Source organism: Sorex fumeus, unplaced genomic scaffold (assembly GCF_029834395.1).
Source record: "Sorex fumeus unplaced genomic scaffold, SorFum_2.1 ptg000054l, whole genome shotgun sequence".
Lineage (NCBI taxonomy): Eukaryota > Metazoa > Chordata > Mammalia > Eulipotyphla > Soricidae > Sorex > Sorex fumeus.
In genome coordinates this window covers 37,765,521-37,787,058 of record NW_026606111.1, presented here as the reverse complement: position 1 = coordinate 37,787,058, position 21,538 = coordinate 37,765,521, and the positions used below count along the sequence as shown (strand labels likewise).

The window sequence follows — 21,538 nt, the reverse complement described above, 5'->3', positions numbered from 1 at the left end:
GAAATTTAGACACCAGGAAATTAAATCCCTTTGCTCAAGATTACCTAATTTAAGGAAGTGCAACAAAGATTCGAATCAAAATTTATTTTCCAAGCCCAAACTCCTATCTCCCATGCCATATGGTTGTATTATCCATGATAGTGTTTTAATTACATCATTTGACTTCCTTCTTATATAAGTTTCTTGAAAGAAGTTAATTAACAGTTTAAAAACTTGGGTGGAAACTAGAAAGTCAACAGATGGCTGGGCAGTGATTGGCCAATTCCTTCTAGCAGAAGAAAGCTTGGAATTATGTGGGGGAAAGCCTAAAAAAGGAAGGAAGAATATCTACCTTTTGATCTCGTTTACATTCTCCTTTCCTGCCTTACACTGCTAGTTGTTGAAATGAAAAATTTCCGCTTTGAAGATAATTACAGTAATCATTTGTGGAGGGAATGCAGTCTCTCTTTAACACCGTATACTGCAAATGTATGCCTCTTTATATGACAGCAAAATGTATATAAAATGTCAACAAAACTCATTACATTTTTACATTTCTAAGTGAGTATAAATTTCAAAAATATATAGTCTTAGGGAGAGTATCAACATTGCCTTTGCATTCTTTTTAGTCTGGAGCCCATGTAGCCGAATTTCTCTATTAGGGAGGCAGAGATGTTAGATCAGAGGGAATGAAATAGTGCCCTTCTCCAGAAGAAGCCACATGAGACTGCCCTGACAGTGGCTTTAGTGGATCCTTCCCCATTGCCTGAGCGGGTTTTTTACTTTTCTTCAGACTTTTCAGGGCATGCCAGACTATTTCATGTCTCTCTTATGTAAGGAAAAAACAAAAGGAAGTAGTTTCTAGATGACCATATTCAATCTTAACTATATGATATGATATAAGATTTTGGATCACATAAGTGCAAATTACCACCCTTGACAGGTTTTTACCTTCTAACTCAAGACCTTAGCTTACAATAGCAATATGGTTGGGGGTGGAATCCCCTTTATAATACAAGCATACAATTCAGTTATAAACCAAGAGTGAAGAATGAGTCTGAACCACTTAGGCTGGAGGTTGAGTTAACAGGCTTTCTTTTAAACATGAATGGTATTCTATGCACGTACAGAGAGATGCTTCTTCTGTGTGAAGGTGCCCCATGGTCTTCACTGTAAGTCTTCAGGAATACCTATGTGGAGTTCAGGAGGCATCTTAAATCTGGCCCAGTTTCATGTATGAATTTATACCATATTTCGGAGATGTATTATCAGTATCACTGACTAATTTTTATTCAGGCAGGACCTTAAACAGAAAGTGTTTTCTGCCACTTTTTACCTTTGGCATGTCTACTTTATGTTGATAGCTTGTCAATCTTTGTTGTCTGTACTTTTGCATCAGTTTTATGCCACTTGGAGGCCCCCATCTTTTCTTGACTCAGAGTCAGTACACTGTCAATACACACAATATTTCCATCTGTAAGGACCATTACAGTGTCAGTCTATATAACACATGCAGAATGGACAAGGCACCTGTTTTCTACCACAGCTATTGCAGGGAAAACTGTAGCACTTCTTCGTTCAATGAGTAAATTAACTCATTTCTTTCCCTTGGACCTAAAACTGAATGGGTAACATCTAATTTTCTGGAAGCAAAATTCTGCTCAAAATCTTTCAGTATTTTCCCATTTTAAACAATAAAATTCTTAGTGGTACAAATATAACTCTTGATGATTCAAGCCCATATTATGTCCAATTTTATCTACTAGCATCTCTCCCCTTTTTTTCATGCTCACTGACCTATTTGGCTTTTTCTGTAAGCCTCCATCTTCCTGTTTACACTGATTTCATTGAGGTGGCCCCTTCACTTACCACTTCTCACTCCAGTATCTAGAATTATTAGGTCCTCTGTTAAATGCACATGCAATTCTCATCTAAATGCCAACTCTGCCATTACACTCTGAACTCATCTGAACTCCTAATGTGCTTTTATCACCAGTTTTCATTTTGTCTGTCTACTAGATATGCATGAATGTTATTTTCCTTAATAAAATCTGGGCAGAATATGTACCTAATTTAGTGTTGCATCTTCCATATCACCTGAACTTAATATTAGAGGATGTTAAATTACACGAGACTGGGAGAACATAACGATTATTTTCAATTACATGTCTTTTTCAAACCTTTCCTTTCTCTGTAACTGTAAAGAGAAAGGAACTTTCTCTTTCTTAGTAAGAGAAATATTACTTTCATATTACTTATTCCATATTAAATAAGTGTAACTGAAGTAGAACCATATCTCCTGATTTTTAGTCAAAAACTCATTCCTAACTTTGAGTAACTTTTTTATTCACTTTCACTGTCATCGATTTGCTAGAGCGGGCCCAGTAACATCTCCATTGGAGACTTGGTTGTTACTATGTTTGGCATATCGAATACATCACAGGTAGCTTGCCAGTCTTGCCAGGCTCTGCCGTGCGGGCGAGATATTCTCGGTAGCTTGCCGGGCTCTCCGAGAGGGGCAGAGAAATCGAACTCGGGTTGGCCATGTTGGCTGCGTGCAAGGCAAATGCCCTACCACTGTGCTATCACTCCAGCCCTTTCTCAGCACACCTCATATAAATGAAGTCAATGCTCTTTGTCTCTTTCCATTTGTCTTATTTTAGAAGTAAGCACAATTCTCCTAGGTCTTGGATGCAATGACTGGATTTCATATTTTTATAGCCAAGTAGTATTCCATCTTGTGTATATGCCCTATCTATCCTTTCATTAGTTGAGGGACACTATGGTTATTTCCAGTTTTTTGGAAATTTTAATAATGCAGCACTAAATATTTGAAGCAAACATGTCTCATCAAATGAGTGAGTGATTTTTGTATTTTTCAGGAAAATAGCCAGAAGTAAGATAACTAGATTATATGGGATTTGCATTTTTAATTTTTTGAGAACTCTTCCAAACTACATTCTATATTGGCTGCACCAGTTACAATGCCACATCAGTGTGCAGGGATCCCTTTAAGCATCCTCTACAGTTATTGTGACTTTTCTTTTGGAGTGCTCACATTTTAATAAAGGAACATTTTACTTCTTTATTTTATTAAATAACTGTTAATTTCAGAGCTATGCTTTGATTGGGTTTCAGGAGTACAATGTTTCAACACATATCCCTTCACTAGTCCACTTCCCTCCACCATTGCTACCCCTCCCTTACTTCCTTCGGACCTGCCTGCCTTCTATGAGAGTCACTTTATTTTCCTTACAACTTTTGACACTGGTTTATAGTTTTGTTACCAATAGCATTTCATGTGCCTTTTGGCTATTTGTATGGATTAGAAAGAATATTTTACAATGGAACAGTACTAACTGTGATATACTGCTATAATGTTTTTGTTTTGCTTGTTACAGCAACCAATTACTTAACTTGTTTAACATTTCAGGTATTTCGAAGGAAAGCAGTGGAACTTGGAGTAAAATTGCTACCTGCGTTTCAAACTCCCTCTGGAATCCCCTGGGCATTGCTGAATTTAAAAAGGTAAAAGTCTTTCTTTTCTTTCTTTTTTTTGTGGAGTGTGGTAGGGGTAGTGGGCAGTTCTCAGAAAACCCAAGGGACTTTCTCTGTAATTCTTCGAGAACCAAGACAGGAGTTTAATGTGAGAACTTGAGGATGGGTACTGCTCAGGCGATAGGATGTTTGCGAGTCTGTGAACCACCCCACAGGGCTGGGAGTATCTAGAGCCAGATGTGGCAATGCCCAGGAGTCTCCAGAGCTGCATCCCCTCATGCTCCAGGGACTGTGTAGTGCCTGGAATTAAACCCTGGTTAGCTGCGTATACCTTGACTCCTGTACCATCTGTCTTGCCTCAAAACTCTTCATTTCAAGAATATATTTTAAGTTGCAATATTCAATATTATAACAGATAAGTAGTAGGGGGTCATTATATGATGGTTTTGACAGACATCATTTGGGATCTTGGACTGGAAACTGTTAGATCTTCAGTGTTCCTTGACATTAGATGGGTGCCTGTCTACCTGATAACAAGCCAGACCATGATATGAAGATTTTAGCATCTCCTTTTAATACTGCAGCACTGATCCTAGCTCACCACAGATAGCAAGAGCATCCTGTTCTTTTTTAAATTGTTATCAAAGCATTTTACCTTCCAAAGGAGCCCTCTTGAATGTAAGAGCACTTACTCCAGGGCTGGAAGTGGTTCCAGCACTTACTCCAGTTCAGAGTAAAGCTCTGTTGGTCAGAGCTTTAATTGCAGAGATGCATGGAATAATCTCATCTCCCATGCAGTGTGCTGGTGTGTAGCAGCACTCGCGGTACCCATCCACTGCTCTAAGGAGGAAGGAAAATGCTCCACTGGCTCATATCAACATTGCTTTCTCATCTCATTTGGATGAAGAATCCTGCTGTGCCAAGTCCTTAGATTCGTGGCCCTCCAGGGGTGAAAATACTGAACAGATTTTCTATTATTTGTAGAGGATGTGGTTTGAATTTTCATGATAGCTTGAGCATGTTGTTAAACAATTTTACATTAAATTTTCCTTTTTCCCATAATTAACTTTGATTTTTTGAGACTGATGATATTTTAATCACTATATGATATTAAGCTCTGTTTGTCTCTTTACACATACTAGCACATATGATTCCCACAATTTAAGGTAGTGCTGTTGTTATTTTCCTTTTACTGAAAAGAAACTAAAATCCTAATAAACAGCAAGTTATTTGTCTCAATAACTTTTAGCAAGTACTGTATGTAAATGGTAGATCCAGAATGAGCTTAGATGTCTGTGCATTGATGGATAGGCACAAATTAAATAGTTTGTATTTTAGAAATGCCAGGAAGATATACAGAGTGATTTGGCAGAATTAACAAGAAGTTTTTTGTAGTGGCATTTTCCTATAATTATTCAGGAAAAATCATGAAGTTAATCATTTAGTTAATAAATGAGATAATTGCTATGCTTTGTTTTCAGTTTTATATTATTTCCCGATAACTAGGAATCCCCATTACCTATCTACAAGTTTTGTGCTCACAGACCAAGGCAAAGATGTTGAGATAGGAAGATGGGTAGAATACATACCCCTAGACCATGTTAATCTGAATCATTCTCTACTGTATAATGTAGTGTCTCAGGGTTCATCTTTCCCATTAGTGATTCTATATTTTTTTCAGTTTGGAGTATATGCTGCTACTTTGGTCAGAAAGACAGTATTGAGGATAAAGTGTTTACCTCACATGTGGATGATCTAGGTTCAATTATGGCATCCATATGGTCCCCTAAATAACACCAGGAGGAAAGCCATTAGCACAGATCACTGAGTAAGCCCTGAGCACCTCCAGGTGTAGCCCAAAAACCAAAAAGTATTTGCTGCTGGATTTTTAAAGCATCAATGAGTATTAACCTTGGCTAAGAGGCAGCACAGTGTTTATTTAGAGACCCTTGAGTTTTTTGTTTGGTTAGCTACCGAGAGTATTTCACCCGCACAGCAAAGCCTGGCAAACTACCCGTGACATATTCGACATGCCAAAAAAAAAAAATGTAACAACAAGTCTCACAATTTGTTGTGAGACATTACTGGTGCCTCCTCAAACAAATCGATGAACAACGGGAGAACAGTGACAGTGACAGCTTCAGACTTTGGAGCTCTAGATAGTATTGTGACCTAGGTAATACTGTTTTGTAAAATAAGATCTGGTCATGGAAATGCTCTGCACGTTTAACACTTTTCCCCATCCATCTTCTGAGAAAAATTATAGGGGTATAATGGTGCACTGAGCTGAGGTTGTCAAAGTCTAGTTCTAGGTATTTTACAGCGACTATAGGTTGGTCTTTAGTAGAGACATTTCTACTTTCCAGGCTATTTGCAATATGGAAAATGTTTGTTGGTTGATTGCTTGTTTTGTGAACCTTTTCAAGTTCATGAACCATGTTGAGACCTTAATAAAAGAAACATGGCTTTTTCTCATAAAATAATATTCCCAAGCACAGATATTGTTACATAATTTTTAAAAGTTAATATGAGCTCACGTAGGACTTCAGTTTAAAATTCTGGAGTAGCTGATCACTTTTAACCCTGTTCTGATTCTATGGAACTACTTCCTAGAAGGTAAAGAAATTAGATCAAAGCTAGCTACTAAAACTAATAGAAAAAGGTGTGACCCCACATATCTGCAAATGTTTAATCAGTTTTTATGGTAAAGTACTGGTACTTAGTAGTTCAGTCTTTGAAATAAGCATAGCAAATTGGACTATTTTAAAATATTTTTAAATTGGTGTTTTTTTCTAACAGCCAAGATTTTTTTCTTCTTGATTAGATTAACCCTTAGTAAACAGCAGAAAGCTGGAGCAATAGCACAGCGGGTAGGGCATTTGCCTTGCACATGGCCGACCCAGGTTCAATTCCTCCGTCCATCTCGGAGAGCCCAGCAAGCTACCGAGAGTACCCCACCCACACGGCAGAGTCTGGCAAGTTCCCTGTGATGTATTTGATATGCCAAAAACAGTAACGACAAGTCTCACAATGGAGACATTACTGGTGCCCGCTTGAGCAAATCGATGTACAATGGGAGGACAGTGCTACATAAAGAAATGCCAAATCCTCTTTCATCTTTTATATATGTACTTCCTGATAATGCATCAATTTACGGCATCCAATTCTTTTATAAGACCCTACTTTGTTTTTATAATATTTTACTTTAGAAATTATTGTTTAATTTCAAAGTAAATAGGAAAATTGTTTATGGTGAGAAATCATGCGCCATTTCATTTTTGTAGTCTCCGATGTTCTCAAACTAAACTGGAGAAAATTTAGCAACCATTTGACATTTGATAAGAACAGTTTCTTCCTGTCAGCCTGTATGTTTTTGTTACATGTTTTCTCAGCTTTTGATCCTATTTACTAAATAGCAATGATTTACTCAGATTCACATGGTAAGTGTTGTCAAAGTGAATAGTAATATCAATCCACTATAATTCCTTCTGTATCTTTCCCCAATCAAGAACACTCATTGAAGCCACTATCTTTCCAGCTGTGAAGTTGATTTATCATCGTAAAGAATTTTTTCTCTGGGGGAAGCAAACAAAATTTCATATTTATCTGCAATAATTACATTTTGGGATGTGCTGTTGATGTCAACCTGTACATATATGTTGTTCCCATTGAATCTCTATTTTCACAGTATGTTTTAGGGCATAAGGGACAGCTGGCAGGATGCTTCCTTTCTAGTTTTTTGAAGACTGTCACCAGGAGAAGCTTCAAAGAGAGAGAGGGGAAATATGTCTGGCGAAATCTTATTTTCTTAATTACCTTCTCAGAGTAAAGGAGTTTTTGTAGAGGGATGCCCAGGAGAAAAAAACAGTGCTTGAGGATGTTTTTTATAAATTGCTACACTTTCACTGTTGACTGGCTCCTGAAACCCCTGGCAATAATTATGATGAGGAAAGCACAAAATAAGTTGTCTGTAATATCATAATTCTGTTCTTTCTGATCCATTTTGAAAATGGTTATGGATGCTGCTCTTTGCCAGCACCTATATGTTAGCAAAATTGTGTCCTCCTTGGTGTTCTTTATTCATACTCTGAGTTATTGCCTAAAGTGACTGACTTCTGTAATGTGTGTCTAGGTAAAATAATAATAATAATAGTAATAATAATAGTATAAGTATTCCTTTTTTGTCCCTGCTATGATGCAGGTTCTATCCTAGTTTTAGGAAGATTTTTCAGCTTCTCTTCACTTTACTTAAAAAGATAGCAGACATAATCTTCCCCTCAGGATACCTACAATCTGGTTGACAAAGCAGAATGCATATTTTATTCATTATAGTATACATTCACACATAAAATTGACAAATGTAAGATAGATTGTGCCAAAAAGAGATAATAAGTGCTCAGCAGGTCGAATTTGAAATAACTTACGTTTTGAATTGGGGATGTTTATGCATAGTTAGCCAAAACCCCAATAAGCCAATTGGATTTCAGTACAAATTGAGAATATGCAGAAAACTTCAATAATTTACACATGTTTTACATTAGGAGCTCCATGACAAAATCCATTCAAATAACTAAAAAATATAGTTATCTCTTTAACTATTTCAAAAATAAATCCTTAATTCAAGAGCCAATGTATTGTTACTAAGAATTGTGGTTTAATTGCAAAGGTTAATTTGATTGAACAAACACACATTATGCAGAGTACCGGATTAGACTAAGAGGCTTGCTTCACCATTTCAATAGTAGATTAAGGGTGCTCTAGATACCATGTCTGTGAAAAGGAAAGCAAGTTAGATTTTGTAGAACTCAATATCTCATGCAAAAATGTCAAACTTTGATGCCTTATCTTGTTAATTCTGTTAAAGCAATAGACTGCATTTCTTTTTCCTTCAACCTAATGAAGAAAAATCACCTCTGTGATTTGTAAAATCAAGCTTTTTGCCATTTCTATTTTTCTAGATATATTAAAAGCCTAGTTAGAGTAACTTATTAGATTTTGAGTTTTCTAAACTGTCAAACACTCTCCTCCTGTTTTTCATCGATTTAAAATGTGTTTTTAATTTAAAATTATATTATGTTTCCATCATTTATTTTCATCACCAGATATACTTTGTAGGCATTCCTAATAATTATTCTGATTTTCTTGAAAATGAGTTTGTTTTAATGACAAGCTACCATGTCACTTGTCTTTCCCTTGTGGATTTTTTTTAAGTGACTGTAGCCTGGTGGAGAATAGGTGAGCAGACGTGTCTATGGTTTGTGGTTTTATTGCACACATCAAGGAATGTGCTTGCAAATGACTGATCTCCATTCTGGCTCTCATTAGTCAGCTAGTGATAAATGACGCACATCGCCCTCACCTGTTTTTACTTCCTGCTTTGGAAAGCTTTATTTACTCTCTACTCTAATTATCTGACACAAATGCGTACTATGTCATTAGTTACATTGCAATTTGTATTATTTTAATTAAATTGCAGATTGCTTTACTTTAACTGAAATAAGGCCTTCATTAAGAATGAGTACATAGCTTAATGTTTTCTAATAGTGAAATATTATCCTGTGTGAAACTTGTAGCTTACATAATAATGTGTTTCTTAATATTTTGCTGATATCATTGGCTGAAATATTAAATTTTATTTAGTCACTTAGACAATGGGCTAGAGTGATAGCACAGTGGTAGGGCGTTTGCCTTGCTCGCAGCCAACATGGCCGACCCGAGTTCGATTCCTCCACCCCTCTCGGAGAGCCCGGCAAGCTGCCAAGAGTATCTTGCCCGCACAGCAGAGCCTGGCAAGCTACCCGTGATGTATTCGATTTGCCAAACACAGTAACAACAAAGTCTCCAATGGAGACGTTACTGGGCCCGCTCGAGCAAATTGATGAACAACGGGAGGACAGTGATACAGTGATACAGTCACTTAGACAAATTATGACAGTTTCTTGGTAGGTTAAATATTCTTTGAATTATTTCTGACTTACCTCCCTATGATTTGTGTTGACGGTTGAAATATAAATGCATGCATTATTTACTTTCAGACAATTTTTTCCACTTTCTAGTTTCACTTTTAAAAGAAGAAGAATATATTTATTTTATTTGACTTTTGTGGGGCCACCCCCATGAGTGCTCAGGAACTCATCCAACCTTAATACTTGAGTTTCCCACAATGGTGATGGACATAAAATTGTTTCATGCATGAAAAGCATGTACCCTATTGAACTATCTCTCCAGCCCAAAAAGAGGGTTATGTTTTTAAATGAATCAAAAGACAATGCTTACTTGAAATGATAAAAATAATATAAAATTTCAAGAAGCAATTTTCTGAGCATGAGTGTCAGACTTATACAATAGTTTGCTAATATTTTAAGTAGAATAGTACTCAGTTATCCTGAAAAATTTTTTATTGTCATAAAATTAAAAACTGCGAATATAAAATCAGAATTGTCTCTAGCAATGTAGTCTTACAAGTATAAACTTACAAGTTCAAAATAGATTTTTTTATTCTCTAAAAGTCCTTGTTTTTTTTTTTAATGAATCACCATGAGGTGCAGTTACAGACTTACAAACTTTCATGCTTACATTTCAGTCATACAATGATCAAGTACCCATCCCTTCACCAGTGCCCATTCTTCACCACAATGTTCCCAGTATCCCTCCCACCATTCTTACCCGTCCCCCAACCCCCACCCCTGCCTCTATGGCAGGCACATTCCCTTTAACTCTCTCTCCTTTAGGGTGTTGTGGTTTGCAATGCAAGTATTAAGTAGCAGCCCTTGTTCTCACTTGTATCAATCTCTTCCTCCCCCATTTTGAAGTAAATATCTTTAAACAAAATTATTTTATTTTTCTTTAAAAAATAATAATTCTTGGAGCTGAAGCGATGGTACAGTAGTTAGGGCACTTGCCTTGCATGTGGGTGACCCAGGTTTAAACCTCAGCATCACATTTGGTCCCCTGAGCACTGCCAGGAGTAATTCCTGAGTGAATGCAAAGTCAGAAGCCCTGAGCACCACTTGATGTGGCCCAATCTCCAGAGCCCCCAAAAAAGAATTCAAAAATAGATTCTACCATATAAAAAAAGTTACAGTCTTTCAATCAAATCTGATTTTTTTAATTAAATATTATATTGGGATCCCATGTTTATACTTTATAAAGTATAGTCTTTTAAGTAAATCTGTTTTTTTAATTAAATATTATATTGGAATACCCTGTTTATATTTCATTTGGCCTTTACAATTTTGGGGGACTAATAATAACCATATTTTAAGGTTTTAAATTGGACATAGGCAAATGACTTAGTACTAGTTTAGTATTAATTACTTAACTAGTATTACCATAGTTTGACACTATTAATATTATTCAGGTAGGTCTTGGCAAGGACCTTGAATTATTTACTTGAAAAAGTTTTTGGTTTGCTTTTTGGTTTGTGGGGGCCACACACCCCATGGCGCTGAAGACTGTTTCCTTGTTCTGTGCTCAAAGATCACTCCTTACAGGGTTCAGGGGACCATATGGGCACTCATGATCAAACCCAGGTTTGTCAGCCCCCATTTCTCTCTCCTTTATTTAACTTTTTTTTGGCTCTGTGATCACACTCACTGGTTCTGAGTTCAGGGATCACTCCTGGTGGTACTCAGGACACCATATGGTATGCCATGGATGGAACCAGGTTTAGCCACATGCAAGGCATGCACCTTACCCAATGTACTGTTGTTCTGGCTCTCACTTAACATAGCTTGTGTTCTTAAAAGTAAAACTGAAATTTCAGTAATACCATTGACACTGATGACTTCAGAAAGATTTATGTGTAAATAAAAAAAAATGCAAAAGAAGATTAGTCATTACAGAACACCCTGAAAATACTTTGTGAATTATTTATGGTTTTGTTCTTTTCATTATAAAATATTTATAAATATGTATATTTATATATAGCATATAATAAAATGATATCCAGCTAAAACTTAGTTCTGACTGTTGCCTTTGGGTCTTTGTTATATCCCTACTTTGTTTCTTTACATTCCAGTTATGAGGGAGATGATTCTGTGTCCCTCTCCTAATTTCACTCAGCATAATACTCTCCATATCCACCCTCGTAGCAGCAAATTGTGTGATTTTATCTTATAATCATGCAATATTCCATGTATATGCTATTGTAGTTATCTACAAGGAAACAAGACTTCAATCTGTCTGTCTAGGGCAGTGGATACTCAGAGGCATGCAGCATGGCTGAGAAAAAGCCCCCCACACGAGCCATAGATCCTAGTCATATAACAAAGTTTATTAGGAAAGACAATGGTTAAATTGAGGCTGAGGGAGAATGCCCACATGCACTAAAGAGCAGGTGGCAGAAGCAGGCAGGATATTGTTATGAATCAGAAGAAACTGCTAGAGTACTGTCCTTGATGCTCTAAAACAGAAGCAAGGTTGAAGTATTGCTGACACCCAAAGATGTCTGTTTCCCACGTCTCAAGACAGCAGCCGCCAGCAAATCAAGGCCAATTAATCTATGTTATTTTTAGGAATGTCAGGTTCCCCTGGCAACAGCCTGGGTCCCAGGGAAGTTCGGAAAGGGGTACTACCTACAGGCCCAGTGACCTCTAGTGGTCAAGGAGTCGTGCCAGGAAGAACTCAAGCTATGTGTCATAATTTCTTTATCATCTGTGCTTGAGCACTTGGGTTCCTTCCATCTTTTGGCTATCTGTGTTGCAGTGATCATAGGAGTACAAATGTCTTTCTGAATAGAGTTTAGGGGCACTTGGGGTAGGTGCCAAAATGTGGAATTTCTGGGTCATATCAAAACTCCATTCCTGGTTTTTTGAGAAGTATCTGTATTATTTTCCAAGAGTGCTGTACTGGTCGGCATTCCCACCAGCAGACAGTTGAAGGTCCCCCTCTCTCCACATCTATGCCAAGACTGTTTTTGTTGTGATGTATGCCAGTCTCACTATTGTGAGATAACATCTCATTGTTATTTTGATTTGCATTTCCCTAATTATAAATGATGCAGAGCATTTTTTCATGTGCCTTTTGGCCATTTGTATATTTTCTTTGAAGAAGTTTCTGTGCATCTCTTCCCCCCATATTTTAATGCGTTGGGTGTTTTTTCTTGTGAATTTCTTTCAGTGTTTTATATATCTTGAATATATATGTGGTGAGTATATACTCACCCACCCACCGTATCATATGAGTGCTGACATACATTTTTTCCAGTGTCTTTTTGAGTGTCTTTTGAGTGTCTTTTTGTTCGGGTCATAATTTCTTTTGAGGTGCAGAAATTACTTAATTTGATATAATCCCATTTGTCTTTGCTTCTGTTTGGTTGGCCAATGGAATTGAATCCTTGAAGGTGCCACTAGCTTCAATGTCATGGAGAGTTCTGTCTATGCTTTTCTCAGTATAACTTATGAATTAAAGTCTGATATCAAGGTCTTTAATTCATTATGATTTGAATTTCATGCATGGTGTTTGGAAGAATTCTGAATTTACTTATTTATTTATTTATTATCACGTGGCTGGTAAGTTTTTCCATTACCACTTAAATCTCAGCTGCTTAGTAAGTCAGCCCACTGCATAAGGAGAGAAGGAGTCTATTTATATTATTTACTTTTTTTAATAGTCAGCTAACTATTAATTTCCACCTTACTGTAAGCTGCTTTTGTGGCTTACTCTGGACAAGGATTATTCAAAAAGAATCTGTGTGGGCTTAATTCCCCAAAACTATTGTTTCACTCTATAGTAAAACTGTAAGGCAAACTTTGCACCACGTTAGGATAAAAAGAACATTTTTATTTAAGAATTTCAGGGAAATTGTTAGAAAGAAGCGCTATTTCCATAAGCCAATTCTTGTAGTTTCAGGCAAAACAACTTTATTTAAATTAGCTGATAAACTAGCCCTATTCCTAAAGGTACTTCATACCTGAATAACAAACCATTTGACTTTTAATGCAAAATTGAGCATTTCCTAAACTGAGTTGTAGAGTATATTAGGAGAGGAGGGAGGAGAGAGACTACAAGTGATACAAGGAGAAGTGGTGGAAGGTCATTGGTACTTTGGTGATAGTGTGATGCACTAACTTTGCACACTGATGCCATTAAAAGTAACACTATTATAACCACGTTACCATATTAAGTATATAATAGGGGGGAAATCATAAGGTGAGAAAGAAAAGGGGGCATCACTTATTCTTCCACCCTAGAAGAGTTCACTCACCAAGCTTCAGCTCTTTGCCAATGTCTATGCCAGGCACTCAGTTGCTTTGTCAACTTGGATTCAATTATTTCAAGTGAACAGTAAGGATGGTGTGTACCTTGTACCTTGTATAGAGCTTCCTTTATTGAGACTGAAGAGATAATCAATTCTGAGCCAAGTGTGTGTTGTTGTTTCTAAGCCACATAATAAATATTGTGTCTTCCTCTATTATGGCTGTCTACGAAGCAAGAGAAGTTTGAGGAAGGAGGCTAGGGTGCCTGAACTATTCCTTTCTTTCACTTCCTCATCCAAGTTGAAGTTAACTGTGCTCAGGTAAATGGGGTTTTGAGTGGAGCAGACCCTACGTGTGTCCGAGCCCAAGGTTGAGCTGTACCCTTATTCTTCACCACACTCCCTTGTTCTTGGTGAATTTCTGTCTGCCTTGGGACACTTCTGCAGTGACTCTGGTAGGCCAGCAGTGTAAAATGGACTTGGGAGAAGAGTAAACTGGCTGATGTTTTTGCTCAGTCATGCATCAGATAATTAAGTATATAATTAAGTATATATATATATATATGTATATATGTTTTTTCCCTGAAGTTTTCATTGTAAGGATGAATTGCAGCATGTATCTGACTAAAAGTACAGTAATTTATCGAAGGTGATATGAAGACAATTTAGAGACTAACTCTCCCAAGGGGATTGCTTGAATCCCTTCACAGATGACTTGAGTGATGTTGGTAAGGGACTTTCCTTATTCACCATTTTGGGGTAGATGGCACTTGTGTGCAAAAAAACTAGGACTAGAGTGCTTTAACATGACTACTGTTTTCTCCACAGAATCCTCATAGTTTAAGAAGCTTAACTCACCAGGGAAATTTTGTTTAAGAAATATAATTGTTATTTCAGTGCAGCAGACTCAACAGTAGATTTTGTCTCAAGTTTACCTAATGCACAGAACTAGTGTTTTACAGATTCACTCTATTCACTGACAATTGGTGTCATATCAACCTTGGCCATTGGAGATTTATTCTGTACACAGAATTTAGACTAGGAACAAATAAGAACACATAATTCACACAGTGCCTTTTCAGGTCAGCAGTGAAATAATCTTTCCAAGGAGCTTGGTATCCCAGATTTTTAGTGGAGTTATTTAAATCAATTTCTGTGTGATTAAACTCAAGATCACTCACATTATTAGTGTGATGCAAACCTTTCAAATATCTAAGTAAAAAGTTTCAAGTTTATGAAATCATTTGAATGGACTATTTGAAAATCAGACTTGCAATCAAGACCCTTCCTCAACCCTTTTCATTGTTAATCATTGTAAATATTCAACTAACTATATTTCATCTTTGACATGGAATTGGAAGGTTAATAGGAGGTTAATATATTTAAAACACAGCCAACCATTTTTAAAGGCCTCAGAATCTCAGTGGGTACATTAACCACTCCATATTTCCTGATTATGCATTAATAGCTATAGTTTACCTGGTCTGAAAAATGGGATGAATGATAATTGATGCAGTCTCTTTTATTAACTAGAAAAAGAAAAGTGATAGAGAAATAGTAAGAATTAATTGTAATTTGCTAATCTGGAAATTAATGTGCAGCTGGGCATAAGTACAGGCAGTGCAATTTGGTGATTTAGCAATCATGACAAATTATCATCATCTGTAAGGTGGAGAGTTGCTAACTTTATTTGATTTTTACTAACAGACCCAGTTTCAGGAAGGCTTTATCTGAATTCTCATGTTGCCCTTTTATCCCAGAAATGTCAATTGGAGTTTAGCATTATTAATTAAATTTCGCTTTCCCTCTTTGTCATGTCATGCTATAGTTTTATGGAACATTCTTACAAAACAGTGATTACTGGTAATTGACCTGCATATGTTGAATAATCTTAAGATGCAACTGAGAGTTTAATGTACCTTGTAAATTGAGAGGCTTCCAATTAAGTTGAGTTCTTAAGATAATCACTTTCAAAACTAATCAAGTAATAGGACATTAGTAAAGCTCTTATTGACTTAATTGTGACAAATTAATAAACAGACCCAGTGCAATTACTATAATGGCATTATCACTGAGCGGTTTTCCAAAATTTAAGCATAAATCTATTCTACCTTCTAGACGTACAAAGTTACATAAGCAATTTTAAGTTGGACATCATTTCGAATAGTTGTATGTGAATATACTATAAAGATAGTTTGAGTTTTTTATGTGTTTTAAAAACATGATTACATTTACGTCAAAGATCACTGACTCTACTTGTTAAATAATAGGCCCTTCAAAGCATCTGATTTTTTAAAGTATTCTTCTCTATACCTTCAACAAAACAATTAAAACATATTGTATTCTTTCTTTCTACTTTTCTATGCCTGTGCCCTTGGGTTTATGTCATCTCTCCTCCAAGAGCAATAGAATGTCCTGTCCCACTCTCTCTGTCCCAAAGAGATGTCAGCATAGTCTTTTTGTACCTGGTTGGAACTCTACAAATATATTTTAGAATATAAGTGAATTATGAATTCTGTATTTGCCATAATTTTTCAATAGCTGACATTGCCAACTCCTGTAACTTTGCTAGCTTTGTTTAAGAAAATGACAGCAGAAAGAGCAGAAAAATAGGCCCAATTTCCATTATTCAGTACTAGTGTGACAAGTATACTTCACATCATGTGTTTTTTTTTTCTTTTTGGGTCACACCTGGCGATGCACAGGGGTTACTCCTGGCTCTGCACTCAGGAGTTACTCCTGGCGGTGCTCAGGGGACCATATAGGATGCTGGGAATCAAACCCGGGTCAGTCGCGTGCAAGGCGAACACCCTACCCACTGTGCTATCTCTCCAGCCCCCCACATCATATGTTTTGATTGTTGCACTTATATATTTTTTACATAGCATGATAATATTTCTTTCTTTGAGTCTTATTTATTCATATGTTAAAATATAATTAACAAAAACACATCAATTGTTCCAGCTTATATTGAAGACAGGAACTAGAAATTGGAAATCAGAGTCTTTAGACCCAAAAGAGTAGATCACTATGGAATTTTAATATCCTGAAATAGTCATATTTGCCATCCAATCACTTAGGTTAAACCTAATCCAGGAAAAAAATGGATTTTTCAAGTTGATAAGTGTTTGTATAGATTATGAATACACACATCTGTAATTTTAACAAGTATGCCATGTGTTCAATTTATAATGCATAGTCTTCCTCAAAAAAGGGGAGCATTATAGAGTCCTCATAGTAATTGTCATCATCTGGAACAACAAAGGAAAGTACACAATGAAACTGCCCAGCTGAAGAAGGGTTATTTTTAAATTATCGAAATACCCTAAAATAAGGACTGCAATAAGAACTAAAATTGTGGTGATTTCATTAATTGTGAGTTATTAAACTTGTGGTTCTTGAATCTAGCAGGAAAAAATTAATGTTAAAATTATATAAATGCAGCACTTTTAGCTACTTATTTACATGCAATTACTGTAGCTAAAAGAATGGTTGAATTTGCACCCAACAATTACATCAGGGCTATGAGCAAGTGATTTTTTATTAAATCTCTTTTTTGCTTTCTATTCCTTTCCTTTTTTTTTTTTGCTGTCTTATGGTAAAATATTTTGAACACATGTACCCTTATCAATTACATTTATGTGTGTCACTGTATTAACAGTATGTTATGTTCAATTTTAAATGTTGAAAAATAAAATTATAGTAGGATAAGTTGTAGATGAAAGAACAAAACATTTGATTCACAGCAATTAAATGATATTTTTAGTGAGAGTAGTCTGGTTCCTTTTTTTCTTCTCCTTTTTATATTTTCATTTATGAAGTGTAATAGTTAAAGGTCTCTTTCTGAGTGATTTCAAAACTTGCTTTTAATACTATCCAGATGGAAAAGATAGAAAATTGTGTTGATGAGAGAAATGTGAGTGACCTTCCTAAAACATGTTAACTCCTATCCTTTAATTATGCAAAGAATACTTTTCTACTGCTGCTAAAAAATTCAGTCTTTCATGATATCATCATCTGTCCTTTCAAACTAACAAAAATATTTCATATATATGCACACAGACACATCATTGTAATTCTTTTATGAATTAAAAAACCTTGAGCTCTCCCTTTGGCAGATATTAAAGCAATCAAGAAAATTCCATTTCTAAGTTTTCAAGGTGAACAATTTTCATAAATATTTTCATAAAAGTCCAATTTAAAATCTTTTCTTAAGAGTTCAAACTCATATTTTTAAAAAATTCATATTATCACCTTTAGCTTGAGAATTTTCTTAATTTGCTTTTTAAAAAAAATTATCTGGTAGGTAATGTGCTACTGACAGTCACTTGTCTCAGAAAATATAAAACAAATAGTGAGGTGTATCTTTTTGTGAAATGTCAACTCTTGATTAAATCCTTTGCCTGATAGAAGACAATCAGAAAATATCTATTTGATACAAAATATTTTTATGGTTACTCTCCATCCCTTTACACAGCATTTTAATATAAATATTCTGTGTAAAGGTCTTGGATTTTAAAATTAATCACATCCGTGACATTCTGTAGCTCAGAAACAGCAATCTATCAAAAGCCCATGAAAGCTATAGAATAAGTAAGGGTTCTGCTGTTGGTCTCTTGTCATTATGGAGTCTCCACCATAACCTCTGGGTACCTTTTGTGCAAACCTTTTACAGAAGCAACAAGGGAAGAGAACAGTGTATGTCTGAATATTTAATGTAATACAGTTTTTTTCTTTTAGATAAAAAATTTAGAAATCTCAGCTTTGATACTTTCTTTCTACCCTTTAATTAAGAATCTTGCATTCAGCTTCAAAGGCGCTGCCAGCAACAATAAATATCTAAATGTCATTTACCTTTGTCAAGTACAGACCAGTATCTTATCATCTGGCAGCTTATAATGGGTCTATTGTCTCATTATATTAAGTGGGCTTTGATCCTATATAAATTACTCTAGAGAGTATTTTTTAAATCATTTGTAGGGAAGTTTTAATTTACTTTAACCAAATTTAAGTTTTATAATCATCCTGTGGCACAGTTTTCTTTACTTCTATTAAATTTGTCTATGTTAAAGTAGATGGGCACTGGTAGTGTACCTAGAAATGTTATTAATCAGATCAAAAGAAATTCTTGTCCAGTTTTAATGTGACCAAGTTTTTTACTTGGTTTAATGTGGAGATGTGTTAGAAAGTACTTAAAAACATTCATCTTTAATATTGATTGAGTAACCAGTAAAATGGCTGAAGGTGCTGGAATAGAGGAAGAGTGATATTTCAAAATGAACAGCATATTTAGGACTAGTATTCATAGTTTTTTGCTTGTTTTATAGGACTTTAAATTAGTTTGTTAACCTATGTTTCTGAGGCCAAGGGGCAAGAGAATAGTGATTTTATATTTATATTTGAAAAAGGATAGAATTTATAGTCAGCATAAGCTCTCTATAACAATCCATAAAGGTAATAATTTTATTTTTCTTTTTTTCTAAGACAGTAACATTGAGGCCTCTTTTCAGCTTAAAGGTGCTACAAAATATATTTATTACTCTGTTGATCCTGAAAAGGAGAGTAAAGAGGAAATGCAAGGTGATAAGAACTCTGAATGTACAAGTTACAGGCAGTCAGACAAGCCCTGTGTCTCTATACTTCTCTATGCTACAAAAGATTTTAATTACATGTATATTTCAGAAGTTGTATTAATTTCACTTCTTATTTGGCACAGACACAGATATCCAATTTTATAATTTGATTTTTTTAAATAGTTGGAACTAAAGGAAATAATTTTGTGCATTTAAATCTCCTCTCGGTAAAGGCCGAGAGAGAGAGAGAGAGAGAGAGAGAGAGAGAGGAGATCTCCTCTCTAATCTCCTAATCTAAATCTCCTAATACCTAGACTAGTAGAAAGACAGGAAAAAGAAAAAATTGCCACTAAAATCTATCATGCTGTTTGTAATATATTGATCATTGAGTAACTTCCAGGTTAATCAAAAGATTTTATATAGGACTAGTTGAATTTTATATACCTCTAAGAAGATTGCAGCACTAACCCAAAGGTTTGATATAAGCACTGTAACTTTTTGTTAATCTTACTGTCGCTATTTAAAAATAAAAATAATGTAAACAAATGGAATTACTCTCTAAAGTGTTAAAAATAAGAAATTACATGCATAGCACGTTTCTTATCTGAATGCAGGTAGTGCAAGATCTAAGATTATGTGACTCTTCCCATCTTCTCTTCCAGTAAAAAGAACCTGAATTCTTTCAAGTATTTTTATAAGAACCTATTTTTTTCTTCCTTCCATCTTAGTGACTCCTCTATTTTTATACTCTCTGGCCTTCTCATTGTGATAATTTGATCAAAACTATATCCAGTGATATTCTTGGTAATAAAAGGAAACAAAATTATTTCTCTTCAATTCAAAGTCTTGATATTGTTTTCCACCTATTTTTTTACTCTGTCCTTTGTTTTTTCAGGTTCAATTGATTTAACATTGTTTTGATGTACACAAAATTGTGATTCAATATTTATATGTTGTGAAAATTAATCATTTCAATAGACATAGTATATATGGTGTTCATATATATATATGATATAGGTAGCTACATCTAGGAAAGTAGGCCCAGAATATGCTCCTTCAACAAAATAAAGAGGAATACTGAATTTACATATATCTCCATTCATAATTATACTTTCCCCCCCTTATGATGACGATCTATTCTCTGAGAAACTTTTAAATATACAGTGCAAAGTATTATTAACAAAAGTTGCTGTGCTGTTCAATACATCTCCAGATTATTTTATTTACTTATTTGTCATTTAATTTTTCTCCCATTTGTTGTTGTTGGGCCCAATCCAGTTGTCCTTGGTAAGGCATTTCATGTTGGGGATTGAATCCAGAGCCTCATACAATGTACAAGACATGTGGATTGATTTCTTTTTCAATGGAAAATTTGTATCTTTTGAGTTCCTTAACCCATTTCACTCACTTCAAAGGATTGGACCTTTTTTAAAAACCAAATGGTGCTCAGAGGCTGTTCCTGGTGCTCAAGAATAACACTTGGCAGTTCTTGAAGAAACATATATAGTGAATCATTTTATTTTATTTTTACTATAGTTTAGGAAGTTACAATAGTGGTAAAATTTATGGGATGATACACAAATTTACTCCACCTCACTATTACCAAAGTGTTCACGACCCTCCACAACTGCCTTTTCAGCTCTTCTAGTATTCTTCCTCCTAACCTCCCTCTCCCCTCTGTGTGGTAATTTATTATGCATTCCTGTAACAAGGGTTTGTCATTATTTAGTATTGTCTGTGTTCTTATTTTGACTCTTTATATTCCACAGAGTGAGATGATCTAATTTTTGTCCTTTTCCCTCTGATTTATTTCACTTCCCATGATACGCTTTGTAGTTCCTTCCATATTATAACAAACTGCAAGATTTCGTCTTTTATTATAGCTATGTGGTATTCCATGGTCTTTCTCTTTGGTCATTCTCATAGTTTGTTCATTAATAGTTCCTTTTTTCCACTCCATAGACCCTTAAGATATTTTCTGAGATGACATCAAATTAAAAAGTACTTTATGATGAGAGAAACTTGGGCTCAAATAAAAAGACCCCTACTCAATGGAAGATAATTTGTATGCCATACATCTGATGAAGTTCTACTATCAAAGCTATATAAAAAAAACTCATAAAGCTCAATAATAATAAAAATGAACAGCACCATCAAAAATGTGTAGAAAAGATGAACAGATTACCTTGAAATAGACATACAAGTGGCCAGTAGACCTATGAATAGGTGTTGATTACCATTTACTATCAAGTAACTTCAAATCCAAATGACATGAGTTACACCTCACATC

At 35.3% G+C, this 21,538-nt stretch overlaps 1 protein-coding gene across 1 annotated transcript in view; it reads left to right on the top strand.

Annotated features, from left to right (window-relative positions):
• The window catches only part of MAN1A1 (mannosidase alpha class 1A member 1), a 204,072-nt gene that overhangs the window by 127,600 nt on the left and 54,934 nt on the right, over positions 1-21,538 (top strand). The window contains exon 6 of the mRNA XM_056125101.1: positions 3,413-3,507. Coding sequence (XP_055981076.1) covers positions 3,413-3,507 — 95 coding nt within the window. The remainder of the gene's footprint in view (positions 1-3,412; positions 3,508-21,538) is intronic.